Source organism: Hippocampus bargibanti, linkage group LG13 (genome assembly GCF_051943395.1).
Source record: "Hippocampus bargibanti isolate YZ-2025 linkage group LG13, ASM5194339v1, whole genome shotgun sequence".
Lineage (NCBI taxonomy): Eukaryota > Metazoa > Chordata > Actinopteri > Syngnathiformes > Syngnathidae > Hippocampus > Hippocampus bargibanti.
The window spans coordinates 16,001,564-16,017,849 of record NC_142746.1 but is presented as its reverse complement, the minus strand read 5'-3'; the positions used below and the strand labels follow the sequence as shown (position 1 = coordinate 16,017,849).

Genomic DNA, 16,286 nt, shown 5'->3' with positions numbered 1-16,286 from the left:
GCACAATCTAATCTTAACATTTTAATTTAGTTTACATCTTGTATTGCATATCGTATATCGAGGATGACATTTACAGTTTCAATAGCAACCTGAAGAGCATTGAGTTTCGCTGTGAAGGAGTCAAGCACATGCGCGTGTGCAGTAACATCTGGAGACAAGGATGCAGGTGAGAATACGGGATATTTAGTATTCAGGTGACACCACCTTTTCATCTGTGTGTTCTTTAATAGCCCGCAGCCACACTTTCTCTCACAACTCTCCATGTCCTCTTTTGTCACATCTTTTGGAAGGGTCCAGTGGTGAGCGCAAGTCAGATCAAGAAGAGAATCTTCACTGTCATGCTGTAGGGCTGCAGCCACAGACTCAAGAGAGCTACAGAAAGCTTCAACACCAAGAAGGTACTCTGTTCGCAGGCAGCCAAACAGTGATGCACGACCAGCGTCACCACACTAGGATAAAAACACGACAATTTAGTAGAGGAAATAGTGATAGCAAATAAGACTTAAGAAATGTTCTTACTTGGTGTCTGATGTAAGCAGCTAAGTGGGTCTCAGTGCAGCCGCCTCCAAGTAAAGCAAATGGTTCCCGTAGGGTAAGTCGTAACACGTGTTCTGCCTTTTGGCATGCCACCTTTCATAACCACAGAGACACAAGTAAACAACATACAATACTGTGTAACCTTGAATGGGGATGTGTTTATAATCGTACCTTCAATTCATTTAACATAGTCTCATTTCTGTGGCATAGGACTGTGGTACAAATGACGGAATTCTCAGCAGGATATAAATGTAGCATACTTTTGGATCCAAACTGTCTTAAGGTGGCATTTCCCACTTGTCCATAGGCCTTGTGAGGGATCGTAGAGTGTAATGTTGCCAAAGGCTGAGCCCCTATTGAGAGAGACAAAAAAGTATAATGAATAAAGGTACAGACTCAGTACAGCTCACAAGTATAATTCACATTGAGATCCAAGAATGTGATGATTTACATGTTAGATATTTCCCCCAAATTTAGATGTTACCAGAATGCATTCTGGATGCATTTATAGCAACATTTTTTTGCAACACTTAAGGGCTATAAATTTAAAACTAGTCATATGTGTTATATATAGAATATGTCACAAGTTGTGGCTACCTGTGAGTTGAACAAGAGGCTGCATGAGATTAATCCCCACTCTTTCGACAACTATCACGCCATGACTCCTCAGGTAATGCTGCAGAACTGGATGAATAACCTTCTGGCAAACACATATCTTGACGTTATCGTTGAACACCTGTTTGCCAATCTCGAGGAGTTGATCCAAGATCTGAGAGTCTATGTCGGTGCCGTGTTGGACCTCAATCTGTCCATCTCCGATTTCAGAAAGATTACCGGCAAGGGATGTACTGACTAATACCACACGTAATGGTTGACAGGGGAAATTCCTCACCTCTAAGTCATCAAAACCAACTGGAACATCAACTAATAATCCTGGAAACACCCTAGATTCCATGACAGGAAGACCCTCAATAGGCACAATTACCGTCATGCCCAAAGATACTACACCATTGCTGTCAGACGGAACAGTCAGTAAAAATGCTTCCACAACCAACTTGCTGATGTGAAGAGTTTCACAATCTCTTAGCATAGTAGCTGGTTTGCTGTAGAGAATACTGTTAGCCAAATTGATTAAACTGTCACTCTTGCTAAAGTCGAGTTTGACTTTGCAACCACATTCGTCTTCTTCAAGATAAGTGGTACAAAGGCCCAACAGGTGTTTATTTATCCTGATAGCCTCGTTTTGTCTGAGACCAGACTGATTGAGTTTTTCAATAAGAGTAACACAAAGAATGGCTGCAAACAACCCGGAGTCACCAAAACGAGAAACATGATTGCGAATTGAGGCTAAAATTAGATTTATAAACTGTGTCGATGAATAAATGGCTGGAAGTAGTACTGATGACGTTGAGGTGGTCACAACTTGTCCTCCGATATTGTTGTGAATCTGTTTAAGTCTGCCAGATGGACCAAAACAAGATCTGAGAAGCTGACCCAAAAGATGAAGTTTGTTAAAAATGTCACTGTTTTCTAGCGGCAGATCTGTGCAGAGCGCTGGTGATTTCTTAACGAGTCGAGACATCTCATTTCCGAAATGTTCACCTGGAACAGCACACTTGGCACGGTAGTGCTGATAAGCTGGTAGATGTAAGACTACTTCTTTTCCTTTCGACTTTTCCCTTCAGGGGTCACCAGGGCGAATCAGTGTCCTCCATTTAATCCTGTTTTGTGCATCCGCTTCACTCACACCAGAGCCCTTCATGTCCTCTTTGACAACATCCATAAACCTCCACTATACTTCCTCTTGATCCCCTGCCTGGCAGTTCTCGACGGAAGACTAAAGAGTTTGAAAACACGATTTTGCCTGATCGAAATTAAAACTTCATCTGAAGAATGTGCATTAAACCACATAATTATGTTTTTCAATTACACACCTGTGTTATATCGAGTTCAATTGTAATCATACTTGAACAACTGTTCATCAGTGAACTTGTTTGTTTATTCCAATCTCTTACAGGCTTCTTCACTGAATACTTGTTTCCATAGCAGCGGCCAACGTTTTGGGTCCTGCTGGGCCTACATGTACAACGGTCGCACAGATGAAATTGTTTCGAAAATGCTCTAGTTATGAAAAAGAAAAATAGCAAAATCCAAGTGTCGGCAAATATATTAACAAAACGTTGGGTTACGTGCTTTTCGAGGTCTTAACAGCGAGTACGTTTACACTGGTTGTCGTCGCAAGTAACATGCGTGGGCGACGTCATTTCCGGCGCCAACATAAATTCAAAACTACGAGCGGTAGGAAATGTAGTCATATTTTAACGTAGAAGTATGCATTTTCAAATTCACACTTTCAGCGTGAAAAGAATGACACGTGTGCAGGATGAATGTAACATTGTACAATTCATAGTTTAATCATGCACTGTATACTTTCAGGCGAAAACTGCTGTACTCCGACCACTCCAATGACACCTCACAAATTTGTCATTAAGGTAAGTGGGGAAAAGTTATATGCTATATACAGCGTTGTAATATACGGTAGGACGTTTGCCCGGGCTTGGTCCAGTTGATGTGGTTGTTCTCAAACGGGAAGAGCGTTACACCGGTGCGATAACACCGCCCCTTCAACAGGACGCTGTCAACGTCTGGGCTTCGGTTTACTGTATGTTTTTGATGCTTCCCTCTTCCAACACATTCAATAGTCGACTCATCAGCAGAGCTCCGCAGGAGCCCGATAACAACCACGATCGTTTGAATCTTATTTGGAGGAAGGGAATACATGTACAGTATCGAAAACATGGAAGATACGGGCCATCGAATGTCGGACTTTGTCAATTGTGTAATACAGCATTGTATTTTATATGGTGTACTACGAAATTATTTTACGTATGTATTGGTTTAAACCCAAAAGGAAAAAAAACAGAGCCTTACATTAAAATCGTTTTATTATGCTATAGTAATAACCACTAGAGGGAAGCATTGTAACATGTTTAAACGGTTTATCTTAATTCCGGTGCAAAGTCAACTATGGATTTCCTCCCCCTGGGTCTTTGTTGTAGTGAGAATGTCATCACATACAAAGCAGGAAACACATATTTAAGAAAAAATCAGAGATGTTTATCCTCAATCTGATTCTCTGTCAGCAACAATGCACCTTAGGTTATTTTGTTAAATGCAGGCAAAGCTGATGATCTCGTCTTTGTTGATGTTTCATTTATTGAGTTTTGAAAAAGGGCTTCAGACATACTGATCTCCACATCCTCCACTATTCCATGTGTGCCCAGCTGACCAGATATGGCATTGACTCCCCTTTATTTGTTTCATATGCATGCCTGCATAAAGGCCACCCCCCCCCCCCCCCCCACGCACCACCATCACTTGGTTGTGGGAGGGAGACTAAACGGCTAGAGGTTCACGGTGGGTTCCTTCCCACTGGGCACATAATGATACAGTTGTCTTATTCTGCATGAGAAACAGCTCAGAGGCTCAACCACACTCGCCCAAGGAACCACAAACAAGCATGTAAAAAGAGATCAGGCTAAACAATAGGTTTCAAGGTACTGCAACTAGCTTCTCTTTCACAGAGCTAACACTGCTGTCACCGGGGATTTTAGTAAATGGACTAGCTTCTCGGACAACATTCTTAACATTATATTGAGGAATGCATGTAAGTGTGCCCTTTGTAGTGAAAGCATTTACGCATCATGTTCTTTGGTTCACAGTTCCATGTTTACGAGAATTGTCAACTAGTAAGCCTGATTGAACTTTCTTTATTCACAACTGAAGGGGGTGGACTTTTCCTATAGGCCCAGACTGTGTAGTCATCTGCCACTTCATAGACCTCCCGAAAAGGTCCTGCAGGCAAAAACATCCACTGAAATGCTGACTGCCAGTACATTACCACTCTAGAACCCTACAATCTGCCTTTTATTAGCACAATGCACCACCGACTTCTAAACATCTAATGTCAAAAGCGGCGGCAGAAACTGGACTGTTTTTTTTTAGTCGACAATGTTTGAGGCACCGCAGAACATTTTCATGTCAGAGGTTTATGCACTGTTTAGTGTTGTTGTCGCTCTGTAGATGAGACCATGTGGGACCACACATCATGTTCCTGTCCACTATCAGAGCAAACATTTTGACATTTGCCAACATAGCAAAAACCTCTTAAGTTGCCGAAGGAGGTGACACGGGCCACAGGAAAAAAAATGTAGCACTGCTTAATAATGTGTGTAATTTACCTTCCGAAATGAAACCAAACACTTCCCAGCCAGCAATTGGTATCCACCAATTTCTGGAGGCAGTGTCTACCCAAGTTTTGTTTGGCGTCCGTTTCTTGGAGATATTCTTGTCTGTTCTTGCTGTTCAAATTCCACTCCTGGGCTGTGTCTCCTTTTTATGATCAAAAAAGAGGACTAAGGTGTGCTTACATTCACCTGCATGAAGGGTGCTTTGCACACAAATCACTGGCATGCATACGCATGCATGCAACGTACACACACTCACATTCTTCCCTCAATTATAATAATACCTTCTTGAGCCTCACCACTCAGTGTCTAGCAGTTTAAAAAATCGGAGTGGTGAACTTTTGTTTATTTATTTTGAGGGGAAACCCAGGTGACTCACAGAGAGATTTGAAAATGAGTCAAATAAAACCTTCGGAAAAGATGTCACACCCACCACCAATCCAGTGCACTCCGCTGGATTGTTTGCAGACTCCAGAAAGAGAAAGTCCGAAAAAGGGACAGATGCAAGTTTTACTGAATGAGACCGCATCTGCTGCCCTCTCTCATCTAATGTAAACATCTGTGGCTGTTTAGTGTTAGCCTCTGAGCTAAGTGCAGTCTGAGAAGGTCTGGCTCTTATATGTTGCGATAGCAAAGGCAAAGGGCAGCGGGGCGGGGAGGCGGGTGAAGTTGCTCGCCGCGTTCGGCCCTGTGCCCATCTCAGAGCAGCAACAACCGACAGCCAGGTCCAGAAGGGAGATAAGGAAAGGTAGCGAGTGTTTTTGGAACTGAAAGTGATATAGACCAGAGCACTGGAGTACAGAGGGGAACGATCAGTAAGCTCGTGACAGGAATTGTTTATTTACTGGCTTAAAATATAATGGCGGTGTTTTGATTCTTGTTTAGCCTGTGGTGGGCAGCGGTGATCTTTTGTTTGAGATATTTCTGTTGTCGGGCCATAGTTACAAGTTTGGCAGCAGGAATAATCAGGTTAGGTTTAGCTTTGCCTTCATAAAGGCGCACTCCTATTCACGCACTTTGTGTCAGCGCACAAAAGATGGTGGAACAAAAGATTTGGTATTTTCTATCATGATTTTTTTTTGCCACTTGTCATTCTGCCGTCATCTTACGTCCATGGTGCTAAAACGGCCTGTGAAAGACCAAGAACAAAGCATCCCATGAAAAGAGGAACTTTCTTTAGCACTTGGATCATAATCAAAGCGTTCTTTCCAACAAGTGAAACTGTCTCGCAGACAATTACGAATGAAATTGTTTACTGCACAAAAAAACAGTTAATCGATTTGATTAATGAATACGTCTGGGTATTTAAACACTCTCAAGCCAAGGTCTCTGACAGTTTAAAAGAATGGCATGTGCAGCAATAATTGCTGAGACGGCGGCTTTTAAAGTTCACGCATTAAACGGGTATTCTGAAATATCTTGGCCTCTTTCCGGTCCTTGTGCGCCTTTATTCAAGCCTCGTGGTGCTAGTGGATATCTCACGAAAAAAGGGGAGGTCATAGTTCATGGCAGAGTTCACCTCAGATCCAGCGGTAATTCTTTGTGCAAGCACATGTCAACTTTAAACCACATGATGGAAATGTCATGGAAGTTCCACACTTGTTATCAAATTAGATTGTGTCACTTGTGCCCCTCTTCATTCTGCCATACAATTTGCCATACTCATCACCAATGTCCTTTTGGAAAATCTCAGCACACTCTTTTTAACGTTGTCGCTGAAAGGGGAATTTTCATTTCGGTAATTCTTTTCCTAAGTAAATTAATAGCGTTCTCATTATAGTGATTACATTAGTTTACATTCCAGCCCCACCCCTCCAGTCTCAGAAGAAATCACATGCTGTTTTTGACTGAAGGGTTGACTGATGCTTATCATTAAGGCCATCAGGTCTTGCCTGCGCCTCTGATGCGATAAAAAGAAGTTAGTCCAACCCACGTTTGCTACTGTCAATGTCTGGCTGTTTGCCCAAGTAAAAGATTAAAACAGAAGCTGATGAATTACTTTGGGGGATTCACCCAGTCAATTCTCTCCAAATAGGTTTTCATGAAACTCTACTGCTCCCACCAAGATATTGATTAAATTAAACTTGTATTCTCCTTTTGAGCTCATATTAGCGTGTTTAATTTGAAGCTATTAGGTATGTCTTGTGATTCAAGGTAGGATATATGGCCAGCATCTTGTGTGAGTGAGTCAACCAACACAGATAATTAGCATTCGGTACACTGCTAAAAATCTGTATACATATGTGTGTTTTGTATCGACTTCTTCTGGGACGGTCTGAAATGTGAAAGGTTAGATCCCCGAACCAGCTGAGCTCATGTCAAAAATGGAGCCCCCCCCCAAAAAAAAAATCACTGTTGCACCCCCTGTCTCTTTCTGTCAGTTTTGATGGACAAGACCTGACCCTCTGTTGCTAGGTTTTCCCACACACGCATAATTGTTGGAGGCAGTCAGCTAAGACCACCAGTCAACCGTGAACTGCTGAGAGACAAAGAGCGAAGGGTGGGAAGAATACTGATATGTAGAGGAGGACTGACACCGATTGACAGCGTGCACATATTTAAACAGTGCAATTTAATGCATCCCAGTGACTTGTTGACTACAAGTCCAGTCCGTATAAGTGGTATGATTACAAATAAATAACACTGAGTGCTTCTGTGCCTTTGGAAATACTTGATATTGGTCATGCAGCTTGCTGGTAACAACAAAAAATACATGTGCCCAATTCTGTGGACAATTCCATATGCTGGGCTGGTTCGTCTCTATCATCATTCTTGCACCTGCTTTATGAGAATTATTTGATGCTAACCTCTGATCTTGTAATCGCCAAGTAATCATGCCACTATAATTTATCATAAAATTCATTATTCTTTGTAAAAGTACCTTCTGAGACCAAACAATTTACAATGCAAACACTATCATTGAGGCGTTAAACGATCCAGACCTTGAAATACCAGCAGCCACATGTTTATTCTTGAGGCTGGATTGCGTTTAACAAGACAAACTTAGGGGTTGGTATAGGCTTGTGTCCAAAATTAGGACCTTAACCCATTTGTTTCTGCACTGGCGTCATTTTGAGTGCAAGGCCTTGGGGACATCCCTCAGAGCTGGGTTGTTGAGTTCAGTCATTTAATGTGCAACTTCGGCTCAGGGGATTGGCCCGGCTCAAAACGGAGCTTTGAGTGTAACATTTTATTCAATCTACGCAGCAGTTTCCTGCTCGACTTAAGCCTGAAGTGTTTTTTTTATTTTCTCCTTTTAATTGTTTGTTACCCCAAGTTTGCTGCATTTTCGTGCATACTATTTAAAGGACAGTACTACTGGCTATGTTGTCTTATATTGTAGGTGGTCTCAGTTCTTGGCTGGCTTGCCCAAGGAGAGGCGATGTTCACATGAGACCCATAGTCAATTGCTTTCTTTTGCACTCATGTGTAAATCATAATCGGGGCAGCTCGGCAAAGATGTAACAGAACGTTAACTACCCGCGTCGGTTCTGGCCTCCCTGCCACTTATGGAGCTTATTGTCGTTGACACAATGCTGGAGAGTTTCTGAAATCTACTTTGCAGCCATGTTCTGAGTCCTCATGAGCCTCTCAGATGTGCAATACAAATAGTCCTTTAAGACAGTGTTTTTAACCATTATTGTGCCAAAACACCTGTTTTGTATCAGAAAAATCCCAATTCACACCACTGAACAAACATGCTGAAATAAGGCTCATGTCCGGTTAGTCACAAATTGACTTATGTAGTGTAAAATCTGGGCCTGTTTAACAGATCGCAAAGCTTACATACTCACAGGAAGCCATGACTTAGTCTGTTTTTTTGAAAGGTAACAGGTGGATACACTGGTTTTATTGCACCTTCTGGCATCTAAAAGGAAAACAATGAATTGCTCTCTGCCTTTCACCACACATTGCTTGCATAGATCAATGAACAATGATGGCTTTGTAATTAGTATATAATGATTTTTGGACATCGTTAGGTCATTTCTCACAGCACACCAGGTGATCTCTCATGGCACTCAGGCGTCTTCTGATCAGGGATCACTGTTTTATGGTGCTCCATGTGGCATAATCACTATCTTCCGTTTTGGTTAATTATACATTGATAGGGGGCATCTTAGTTTCTATTTCCATGGCTGCCTCTGAAAGTGTGTGTCCTGAAATGAATAGTTTTGCAGACGTCTAGAACTGACTATGCTTTAAGGGACAACCGACACCATTTTTTTGTTTCCTAACTGATTTCAGAAAAACGTTTTATAGCATCTAAAATACCTAAAACACACAGGCTGATATTTTTAGTCAAATGAAAAACACAAATAAAAATGGCTTAAAGTGTCCCAAAACTACTTCAAAATCACCTCACAAAGTTTCAGTATTAGAAGGTTCCGCCCCCTTGTTCGTGACATCACGCCAAGACGTCTTGCCTTGCTCGAGAATCAAAACAATGGTTTCAGATTCGGAGAAGATTCTTTCTTGTTACTCATCCAGTTACGAACATGATGATGATGATGATAGTTATGAGGAGGAAAGCATAAAAGTTTGCAATCGATTAAAGAAGTATCCGTGTCATTTTGAGGCGTCTGGAATGCAATGTAGCGTCCCAGAAAATGCACAAGATGGCGCCCAAGCTCCGTTGGAAACGGGCTGATTTGTCTGCTGGGAATTTGTTTCAGCTAGTCTAAAATAATAGTGTTGGTGCAACACACAACAATTCACCATCACGTTATTTATGTGTTTTCCTTCTAATTTTGCCATCAACACGGATCAACATGAAGTTTTCAGACCAAACAAAGTACCCAAAATGCATTGTGTGTCACTTTCTCGGTCAGTGACGGTACCTACCGTGACGTCACGGTAGGTATCGTCACCAACTCAAAAATAAGACACTGGTTGGGAATTACTGACATAGGGGGTCGTTTGTGGTTTCTTTCGCTGTCAGTCACTAGCGTTCTGATTTCCTTTGTTGTCTCTGAGCTCGGTGGCCTGCGGCAACCTGTGGCCGTCCTTCCTCTTTGTGTTTCAGTGTGGGAACTTTGCTGTTCTGGTGGATCTTCACGTTCGGCCCCTGGGCAGTCAAGAGGACGCCAGCTGGTTTACTACAAGCCACATCGAGGTAGGGACACAATGAGAAGAGAGTGCGTGCGATTACATGTGTGAGTGAATATATAGCTTCTCTACTGCTTTGTGGCTTTGAAAGAAAACATGAGCGTGGAATGTGAAATGACTGGGGTCTTTGATTCTATTCTTGTTGTGGGTAAGGGGGTTTTATTGTTCAGCACTTTGTTTCTTCCAGACCTGCACACTCATTGCCTCTCCACGGTCACAAGTTCAATCACGGTGTACAGAAGTTGAGTAGTCCAGTAGCGTGTTGCTAAATCTAATGAAACGTTCTTGTTTTATAGGAAGTTACAACTCTGATTCGTGATGCTGTCGCTCAAAGAGTCGAGCGGTACTCTGAGTCCTTTCAAAATGGAAGACAACCAAAGAATAAAAAGGAGCTTGCACCTGCTACAGCTTTTACCGTGAAAGGTACCGTTAATCATTTTATGATTCACACATTTCAATGGTCAGTTGTCACACGTTTGTAATTGTGGATCATTTTAGCCTTTTGTATTCATTTCAAAAGCGGTCCGCAACATTTTTTACAACACCAAAAAGTTTCATGAGCCATGATAAGGGTCTACAGCCGCCTGACTGGTGACGGTTTACGTTCTAGATTAACAGGTTTACACACATGTTTAATATCAGGCTTCCACAGATGTTGCTGATGATCTGAACATTTCAATCAGATGTGTTGCAACAAGGAGAGATGGAAAATATGCAGGGTAGTGGCCTTCCAGGACTGGAATTGCACTCCCCTACTTTAACTCTTTAAAGAACAGCGGTTCTGGTGGACATTTTATCATGTTATCATGTTACAGGGTGCATGAAAGGGTGAATGCAACCAACACGTTTAGATTCAATTTGTTGTCTGGAATCATGAATTCAATCAAAAAAAAACCTGATAAATTGTTCAAACATAACACTAAGTTCATTTATACATCTTAACAAAGTTGATGCCATGTATTGCGTCAGAAAAGGACCACTCTACAGTACACATACAATAGCCAATCTAACTACCAACCGGAAGACCAGATGTTTTTTATCTGCTCTATATTGGATGAGGTAGCAAAGGTGATCTTTCAACGTAAAGCCCCTTTGTACGTGCGACTTCAAGGTTGAGACGTGTCTTTACTTGTATTGCTGTAGGTGTGACAATAACTTTTGGTGGTACTCTGAGTTCGTTTCTGCCCACGGCAGAGCTGGGTACTTCTTCCTCTTCCTGCACAGGTGCCAGGGCTTAGAGAGGAGGGAACACCTGCCAGTCTCTTTCCCCATGGTCACCACAAGCTGGAAAGGCATTTTCCCAGGCTCCCCAGATGAATGGTCACTAATAGCCGTGGGAGAGGGCTTTGCGAGTGCTGCACAGTGTACGACTGACTCCTCTTGGCAGCTCTGTGGAGGGGGCTTAAGGCACTCTGACCATGGTCATTGTAGGAAAAGCACAAGTGTTGTTAGATTTCTTTACTCTTGGAAAATGTGTTACCAATGACCATTTCGCTCACGATGACAGAAGAGGATTTTTGGTGTTGTTCTTTGTGGATTGAAAAAACACAAACATATCTCTACCCCTGAAACAAACACAGCAAACTGTTCAATACTCCACATTCTTGCTTTGTTAGAGGTCTGTTTTCTAAGGGAATATCGACTCAACTCTTCCAACTGTTTTCTTGTTTGTTTCTGCCGAAGCCACCACCACAATTCTTTAATATTTATGCAAGTGGTTGCAATATGAGGAATTCGGCTGTAAACAGAGAGTAACACCAGTAGCAGAGTTACCTGCCCTGGTCTATGTTACTGGGTTCAAGGCAGTCTGGGATTAAGGCGGGGGTGAAACAGAGACCTGTGACGGGAACAAAGGAATTCCAAGGCCCAGGCTCAAAATGGACCCTGATCAGCATCGGCGCTGCAGCGAATGTTCCCTTGTTCCTGCTCACCCTCCTGTCTGTGGCTCCTGCTGGGCAACCCCCTTCCTCTCAGGACTATGTGGTGTTGATGTGACTTTCAAAAGCTGGCCTATATGCGCCTTGTCTTTCGAAAAGAACAGTTGGACTCCCCCTTTTCTTTTGCCATATGCACCTTCTCCCAGTGACTTATCTTTCCAAGTTCCTCACATTCGCTTACTCAAGGTTTCTCAGTTTTTCTTCTCAACCTCGTACAGGGGGTCAGCTACAGTTTCTTTGCACATAACCATGATCCCTGCCATAACTCTCACACTACACTCTTTTCCCATATAATTAGGGCCTGAGCCGTTGCACGAATCACATTCATGTGACCGTTCATCACAACCTATCCGGGGGTACTGCGCACAGGCTGTTGAACTCAAGTGTTTTCTTGTTTTCTGCTTCTATCCATTGCTTTAGGTCTAAATCCCTTAGTCATGTGCTCCCTGCAGCCTTGTGACTTTGCTTATGGACAGGTGTCAGTTCAAGTGCGCCAAATGTGTCCTGCATTCTAAAGTAAGGAAATGGCAATGCAATATAAAAGCTCCTCATTGTACGCTAGAAAATGGTTGAGCCAAATATCGTCATTTGAAGTTCATCTCTTACTTCTACAAAGTCTCATTATAATTACCGGTAAGTCAAGTGTCAGCTACTATTGAACATTTGGTGGCTGAATCTTGTTCATTTACAGTATATTGACTTTCAATGATATGGTAAATTGTCAAGTTGGACCCAACATGAAGAGACACAGGCAGCGCAGTAGTTGAGTGGTTAGCACGCCAACTTCAGTGTGCAGATGTTGAGAGTTGAAGACCCGGTCTGGGTCCTCTGGTTTCCTTCCACGTTCCAAAAACATGCATGGCAGGCTGATTAAACACTCCAAATTGTCCCTTGGTTTGAGAGTAAGTGTGGATGGGTGTTTGTCTCTGTGTGCCCTATGATTGGCTGGCAACCAGTTCTGGGTGTCCCCCGCCTAATGTCCGAAGATGGCTGGGATAGGCTGCAGCACCCCTCGCGACCCATCTGGGAATGGAATCCATCAAATGAATCCTAATGCACTTCAAACAAACTAACAAAATATAAACTCATTTTGTTTCACAGAAACATTTTTTTTAACTATTTTTTTTCTACGACAAAATAGTCTCAATTACTTTGATCGCATGTTTCATTATGGGCTGGCTTGAGCTACCATGCTGGGGCGTATTTTGAAACTGTGTCAAAGGGGTCACCCAAATGTTAAATTGAGCACTCGTGCAAATATTGATTCAGGTGCTCGTTGTGCAGGATGATAAGGCAGAGCGCTCTGCTCCAACACAGTTACACACAGGGTGATGTCCTTCCAGGAAAGCCCCCACTTCCATGTGAGTAACTTCCTCATGTTCTCTCATCCTTCCCTCCGTCATTTCTCACTCATTTTAAGCTCCAACTCTCCACCCACACTTGAGGACAGAGGGAGGGGGCCCACTTCAAAGCTGCAATGTCAAAGGAGCAGGATTCTTGGGTGCTGATGTCTGACTGTCTTGCTGATTCAACTAATGTTGTTAATGTCCACATGATTTTGTTATACCCAATTATCATACTTTTAGTACTTTGGCAGTACTTTTATCAAGACTCAAAGTGTTGTCCTTAACTCAATGGGTGCCGCTGATGAGCAGGGCCGATGACCATCATCGCCCTTTTATTGGGGTTAAAAAGCAAAAACTGAAAGACATCCACGTTTAAGCTCAGCATGGCATGACTACAGAGTCATCACAGGAGATGTTTTGAGAGTAATTGGTGCTCCGTTTACATTACTGACAAGTTAATTCATGTTGGAAAGGGATTGCCCTCTTTCAACAAGAACATTACAGAATCCTCCCTCAAACTGAGTTGAACCTTGCTGAATGGAATCATCCATCCATCCATCCATCCATCCATCCATCCATCCATCCATCCATCCATCCATCCATCCATCCATCCATCCATCCATCCATCCATCCATCCATCCATCCATTTTCGAATCCATTTATCCTGACAAGGGTCACGGCCATGCTGGAGTTCATTTCATCTGTCCATGGGCTTTACACGGGGTACATCATGATCTGATTGCCAGCCAATCACATTTTCTGGACCCAGGGGAAACATTTTACATATTTTTTTTTTCTCTACAGTTTGAGTTGAGCAATTGTTCAAACATGTTATTCACAGCATATAGTTGCTTCCTTGCAAATGGTAAACTTTTCTTGTATCAGTTGGCATTGCTACTATGACCAACCTTTTGCCAAGTTTACGAACCGTTGTATTGCGCAATGGCTCTTAATCATTTTTCAAGCCCGGTCCTGTCTTTACATATATGGCTTGTAGAATACGTGCCACCCAGATTCCACCTACTCAAGAGACATGTCATGTTTATTTACATTAGGTTTGGGCAACTCATAGCCAACACAAAGGCTCTGCAAGCCAAGCATTAAAACCTCTGCCGTTTTCTGACTAGCACTCAGGTTGCCGTTACAACCATCTCAGGGCATGTTGATCTGAAAATAATATGTGCTCCGAGTCAGACTAATTGGTGAAATTGTATCTTCAAAATATTTATGCCACTGACCCCACCCAAAATTGCCAACAGTCACTAGGGTAAGAGAAGTACAAATCCTGCCATTTGACGGGCGCTTTATGTAGATCATAAGATGTGCCCACATAGGTGTGTCACAAATGACCACTTACACCATACTTGGCTCAAAGCTGAGAACAAACCGTCAACTAAAAAGAACCTTTAAAAATGCCACACCTTGTTTTATGATTATACCACATAACAGCCACCCCCATAAGTCGGAGCTGCAACATGACCTGGCAGGAATGAGGGTGGTGACATGAAGGGTATGATACTGTGACTGCGCTCAAATGGATCAGGATATGACCGAAACAAATGACGTTTTAGCTCGCCCGCCCCTTGGTTTTGCTAAATTTTGAGGGCCTCTTGTCTTACAGTATGTCCGTTTTATTTTTATTGCCCTCATCAGTCTGTTTGTCTTTTGGTTTGTTGACTTTTCTTTCCTCTCATTGTCTTTCAAGGAAGTGGTGAAAGCTGGAGGAGTGCACGCTAGTTTGTGTGTGTGTGTGTGTGTGTGTGTGTGTGTGTGTGTGTGTGTGTGTGTGTGTGTGTGTGCGTGCGTGCGTGCGTGCGGAGTTGCTGTATTTGCCCTGTGACATATTACACTGTGGCAGGAGTCTCTCCAGACAAGTGGTTAGGACATGATCTACCACATTACTAGAAACATGGCTTGATGACTTGCTTACAGTTTGATTAAAACAACATAATATTGTTGTGTGCAGGCGTTCAAAAAAATTAAACAACTCAATCGTTATGGGAATCAAGTACAAATGACCCAATCCATGATGTACATTTTTGTATTCTTCACCGCTGTGGGCTGCCACAGACCAGGACCTCACATTGTCAAGAGGAGGCACCAGGAAACTGTTTGTGGGAGAGAAACATGAATGTAAGCTAAGCATGAGAGAACCTGGGCAGAAGGCCAAAAGCAACTCTGTGATGTGCAGAGCGTTATGAAGTTGGAAGAACAGCTGATGTCTCAGACCATGCTGTTTCGCTGGTTCCCAACTCTGCGTCCAGACATCGCTGTCAAACTTGTCCTGGGAATTGGCAAATTCAAGCCACCAGGGAATACGATGAGAAGCGTCGTAGAACTCAACATAAAACGAATGGATTAAATCAAAGCTTATAAAAACATAGGAGGCAAGGGAACTTGAGCCGGAATGGTCACTGTTTCCTTTATGGGCAGGGAAACATTACAAAGACATATAAATCTGCATTCCGGCAGAATTGAGATCCAGAGTGGTGAATAGGCAGGCGCCTGCTGATTTGCTATCTTATATCACTACCGACCCCCATCAAAAGCAAAAACTGAGAATACAGAAATACAATTTAACATTTACTCTATGCAATTTCAATTGCCAGGAAGATCATGTAATCGTGTTATATGAATTATTATTCAGGATTCAACCACTGCTGTGAAAATGGATAGGGGCCATTCTCTTGTTTTATGGTAACCCCCCAACTTGAAATCCCACCTGCTTTTTGGGCACGGTAATAGTGCTTACAGAGCATGTCATACTATAGCTTTGTGGGATAATGAATGCAGGACCGAGAAAGTATAAAACACAGCTCAATCATTTTACGGAAATACATTTTGATCTCTAAATCACCGACATTGCTTGAAATATGTTTGCTTCCCATTTTCAGTTCACACAATCACACATTCAGTGTTCCAATCATCTTTCCTGACATGTCTCCAAAGATGTTTTGGGGGGATTTTGTCTTAATTAAGGCAGGAAATTATTTTTTCTATGTGTAGGGGTGGGGGGGTGTCATATTTTATGTTCATAAATCTTGTCAGAGCTGTCCTAATGGAGTTTGGCCCTAAGCATAAGTTTTCCTAAAACTTCTAAGGGATCAGAAACA

At 42.5% G+C, this 16,286-nt stretch overlaps 2 protein-coding genes across 2 annotated transcripts in view; one reads left to right on the top strand and one right to left on the bottom strand.

Moving 5' to 3' along the window:
• Nucleotides 1-19: 19 nt before the first annotated feature.
• On the bottom strand, nucleotides 20-2,343 carry mkks (MKKS centrosomal shuttling protein). Its single transcript, XM_089012604.1, has 4 exons — nucleotides 1,135-2,343; nucleotides 709-890; nucleotides 520-630; nucleotides 20-449 (listed from the first exon to the last, which is right to left on the bottom strand). Exons 1-4 carry the CDS (start codon nucleotides 2,117-2,119, stop codon nucleotides 27-29), a joined length of 1,701 nt encoding a protein of 566 aa, XP_088868730.1. The 5' UTR covers nucleotides 2,120-2,343; the 3' UTR covers nucleotides 20-26.
• Nucleotides 2,344-2,481: 138 nt separating this feature from the next.
• Nucleotides 2,482-16,286, top strand: part of slx4ip (SLX4 interacting protein) — a 28,462-nt gene continuing 14,657 nt past the window's right edge. Inside the window, exons 1-4 of the mRNA XM_089012034.1 lie at nucleotides 2,482-2,835; nucleotides 2,974-3,029; nucleotides 9,808-9,897; nucleotides 10,187-10,313. Coding sequence (XP_088868160.1) covers nucleotides 2,784-2,835; nucleotides 2,974-3,029; nucleotides 9,808-9,897; nucleotides 10,187-10,313 — 325 coding nt within the window. The 5' untranslated portion in view covers nucleotides 2,482-2,783. The remainder of the gene's footprint in view (nucleotides 2,836-2,973; nucleotides 3,030-9,807; nucleotides 9,898-10,186; nucleotides 10,314-16,286) is intronic.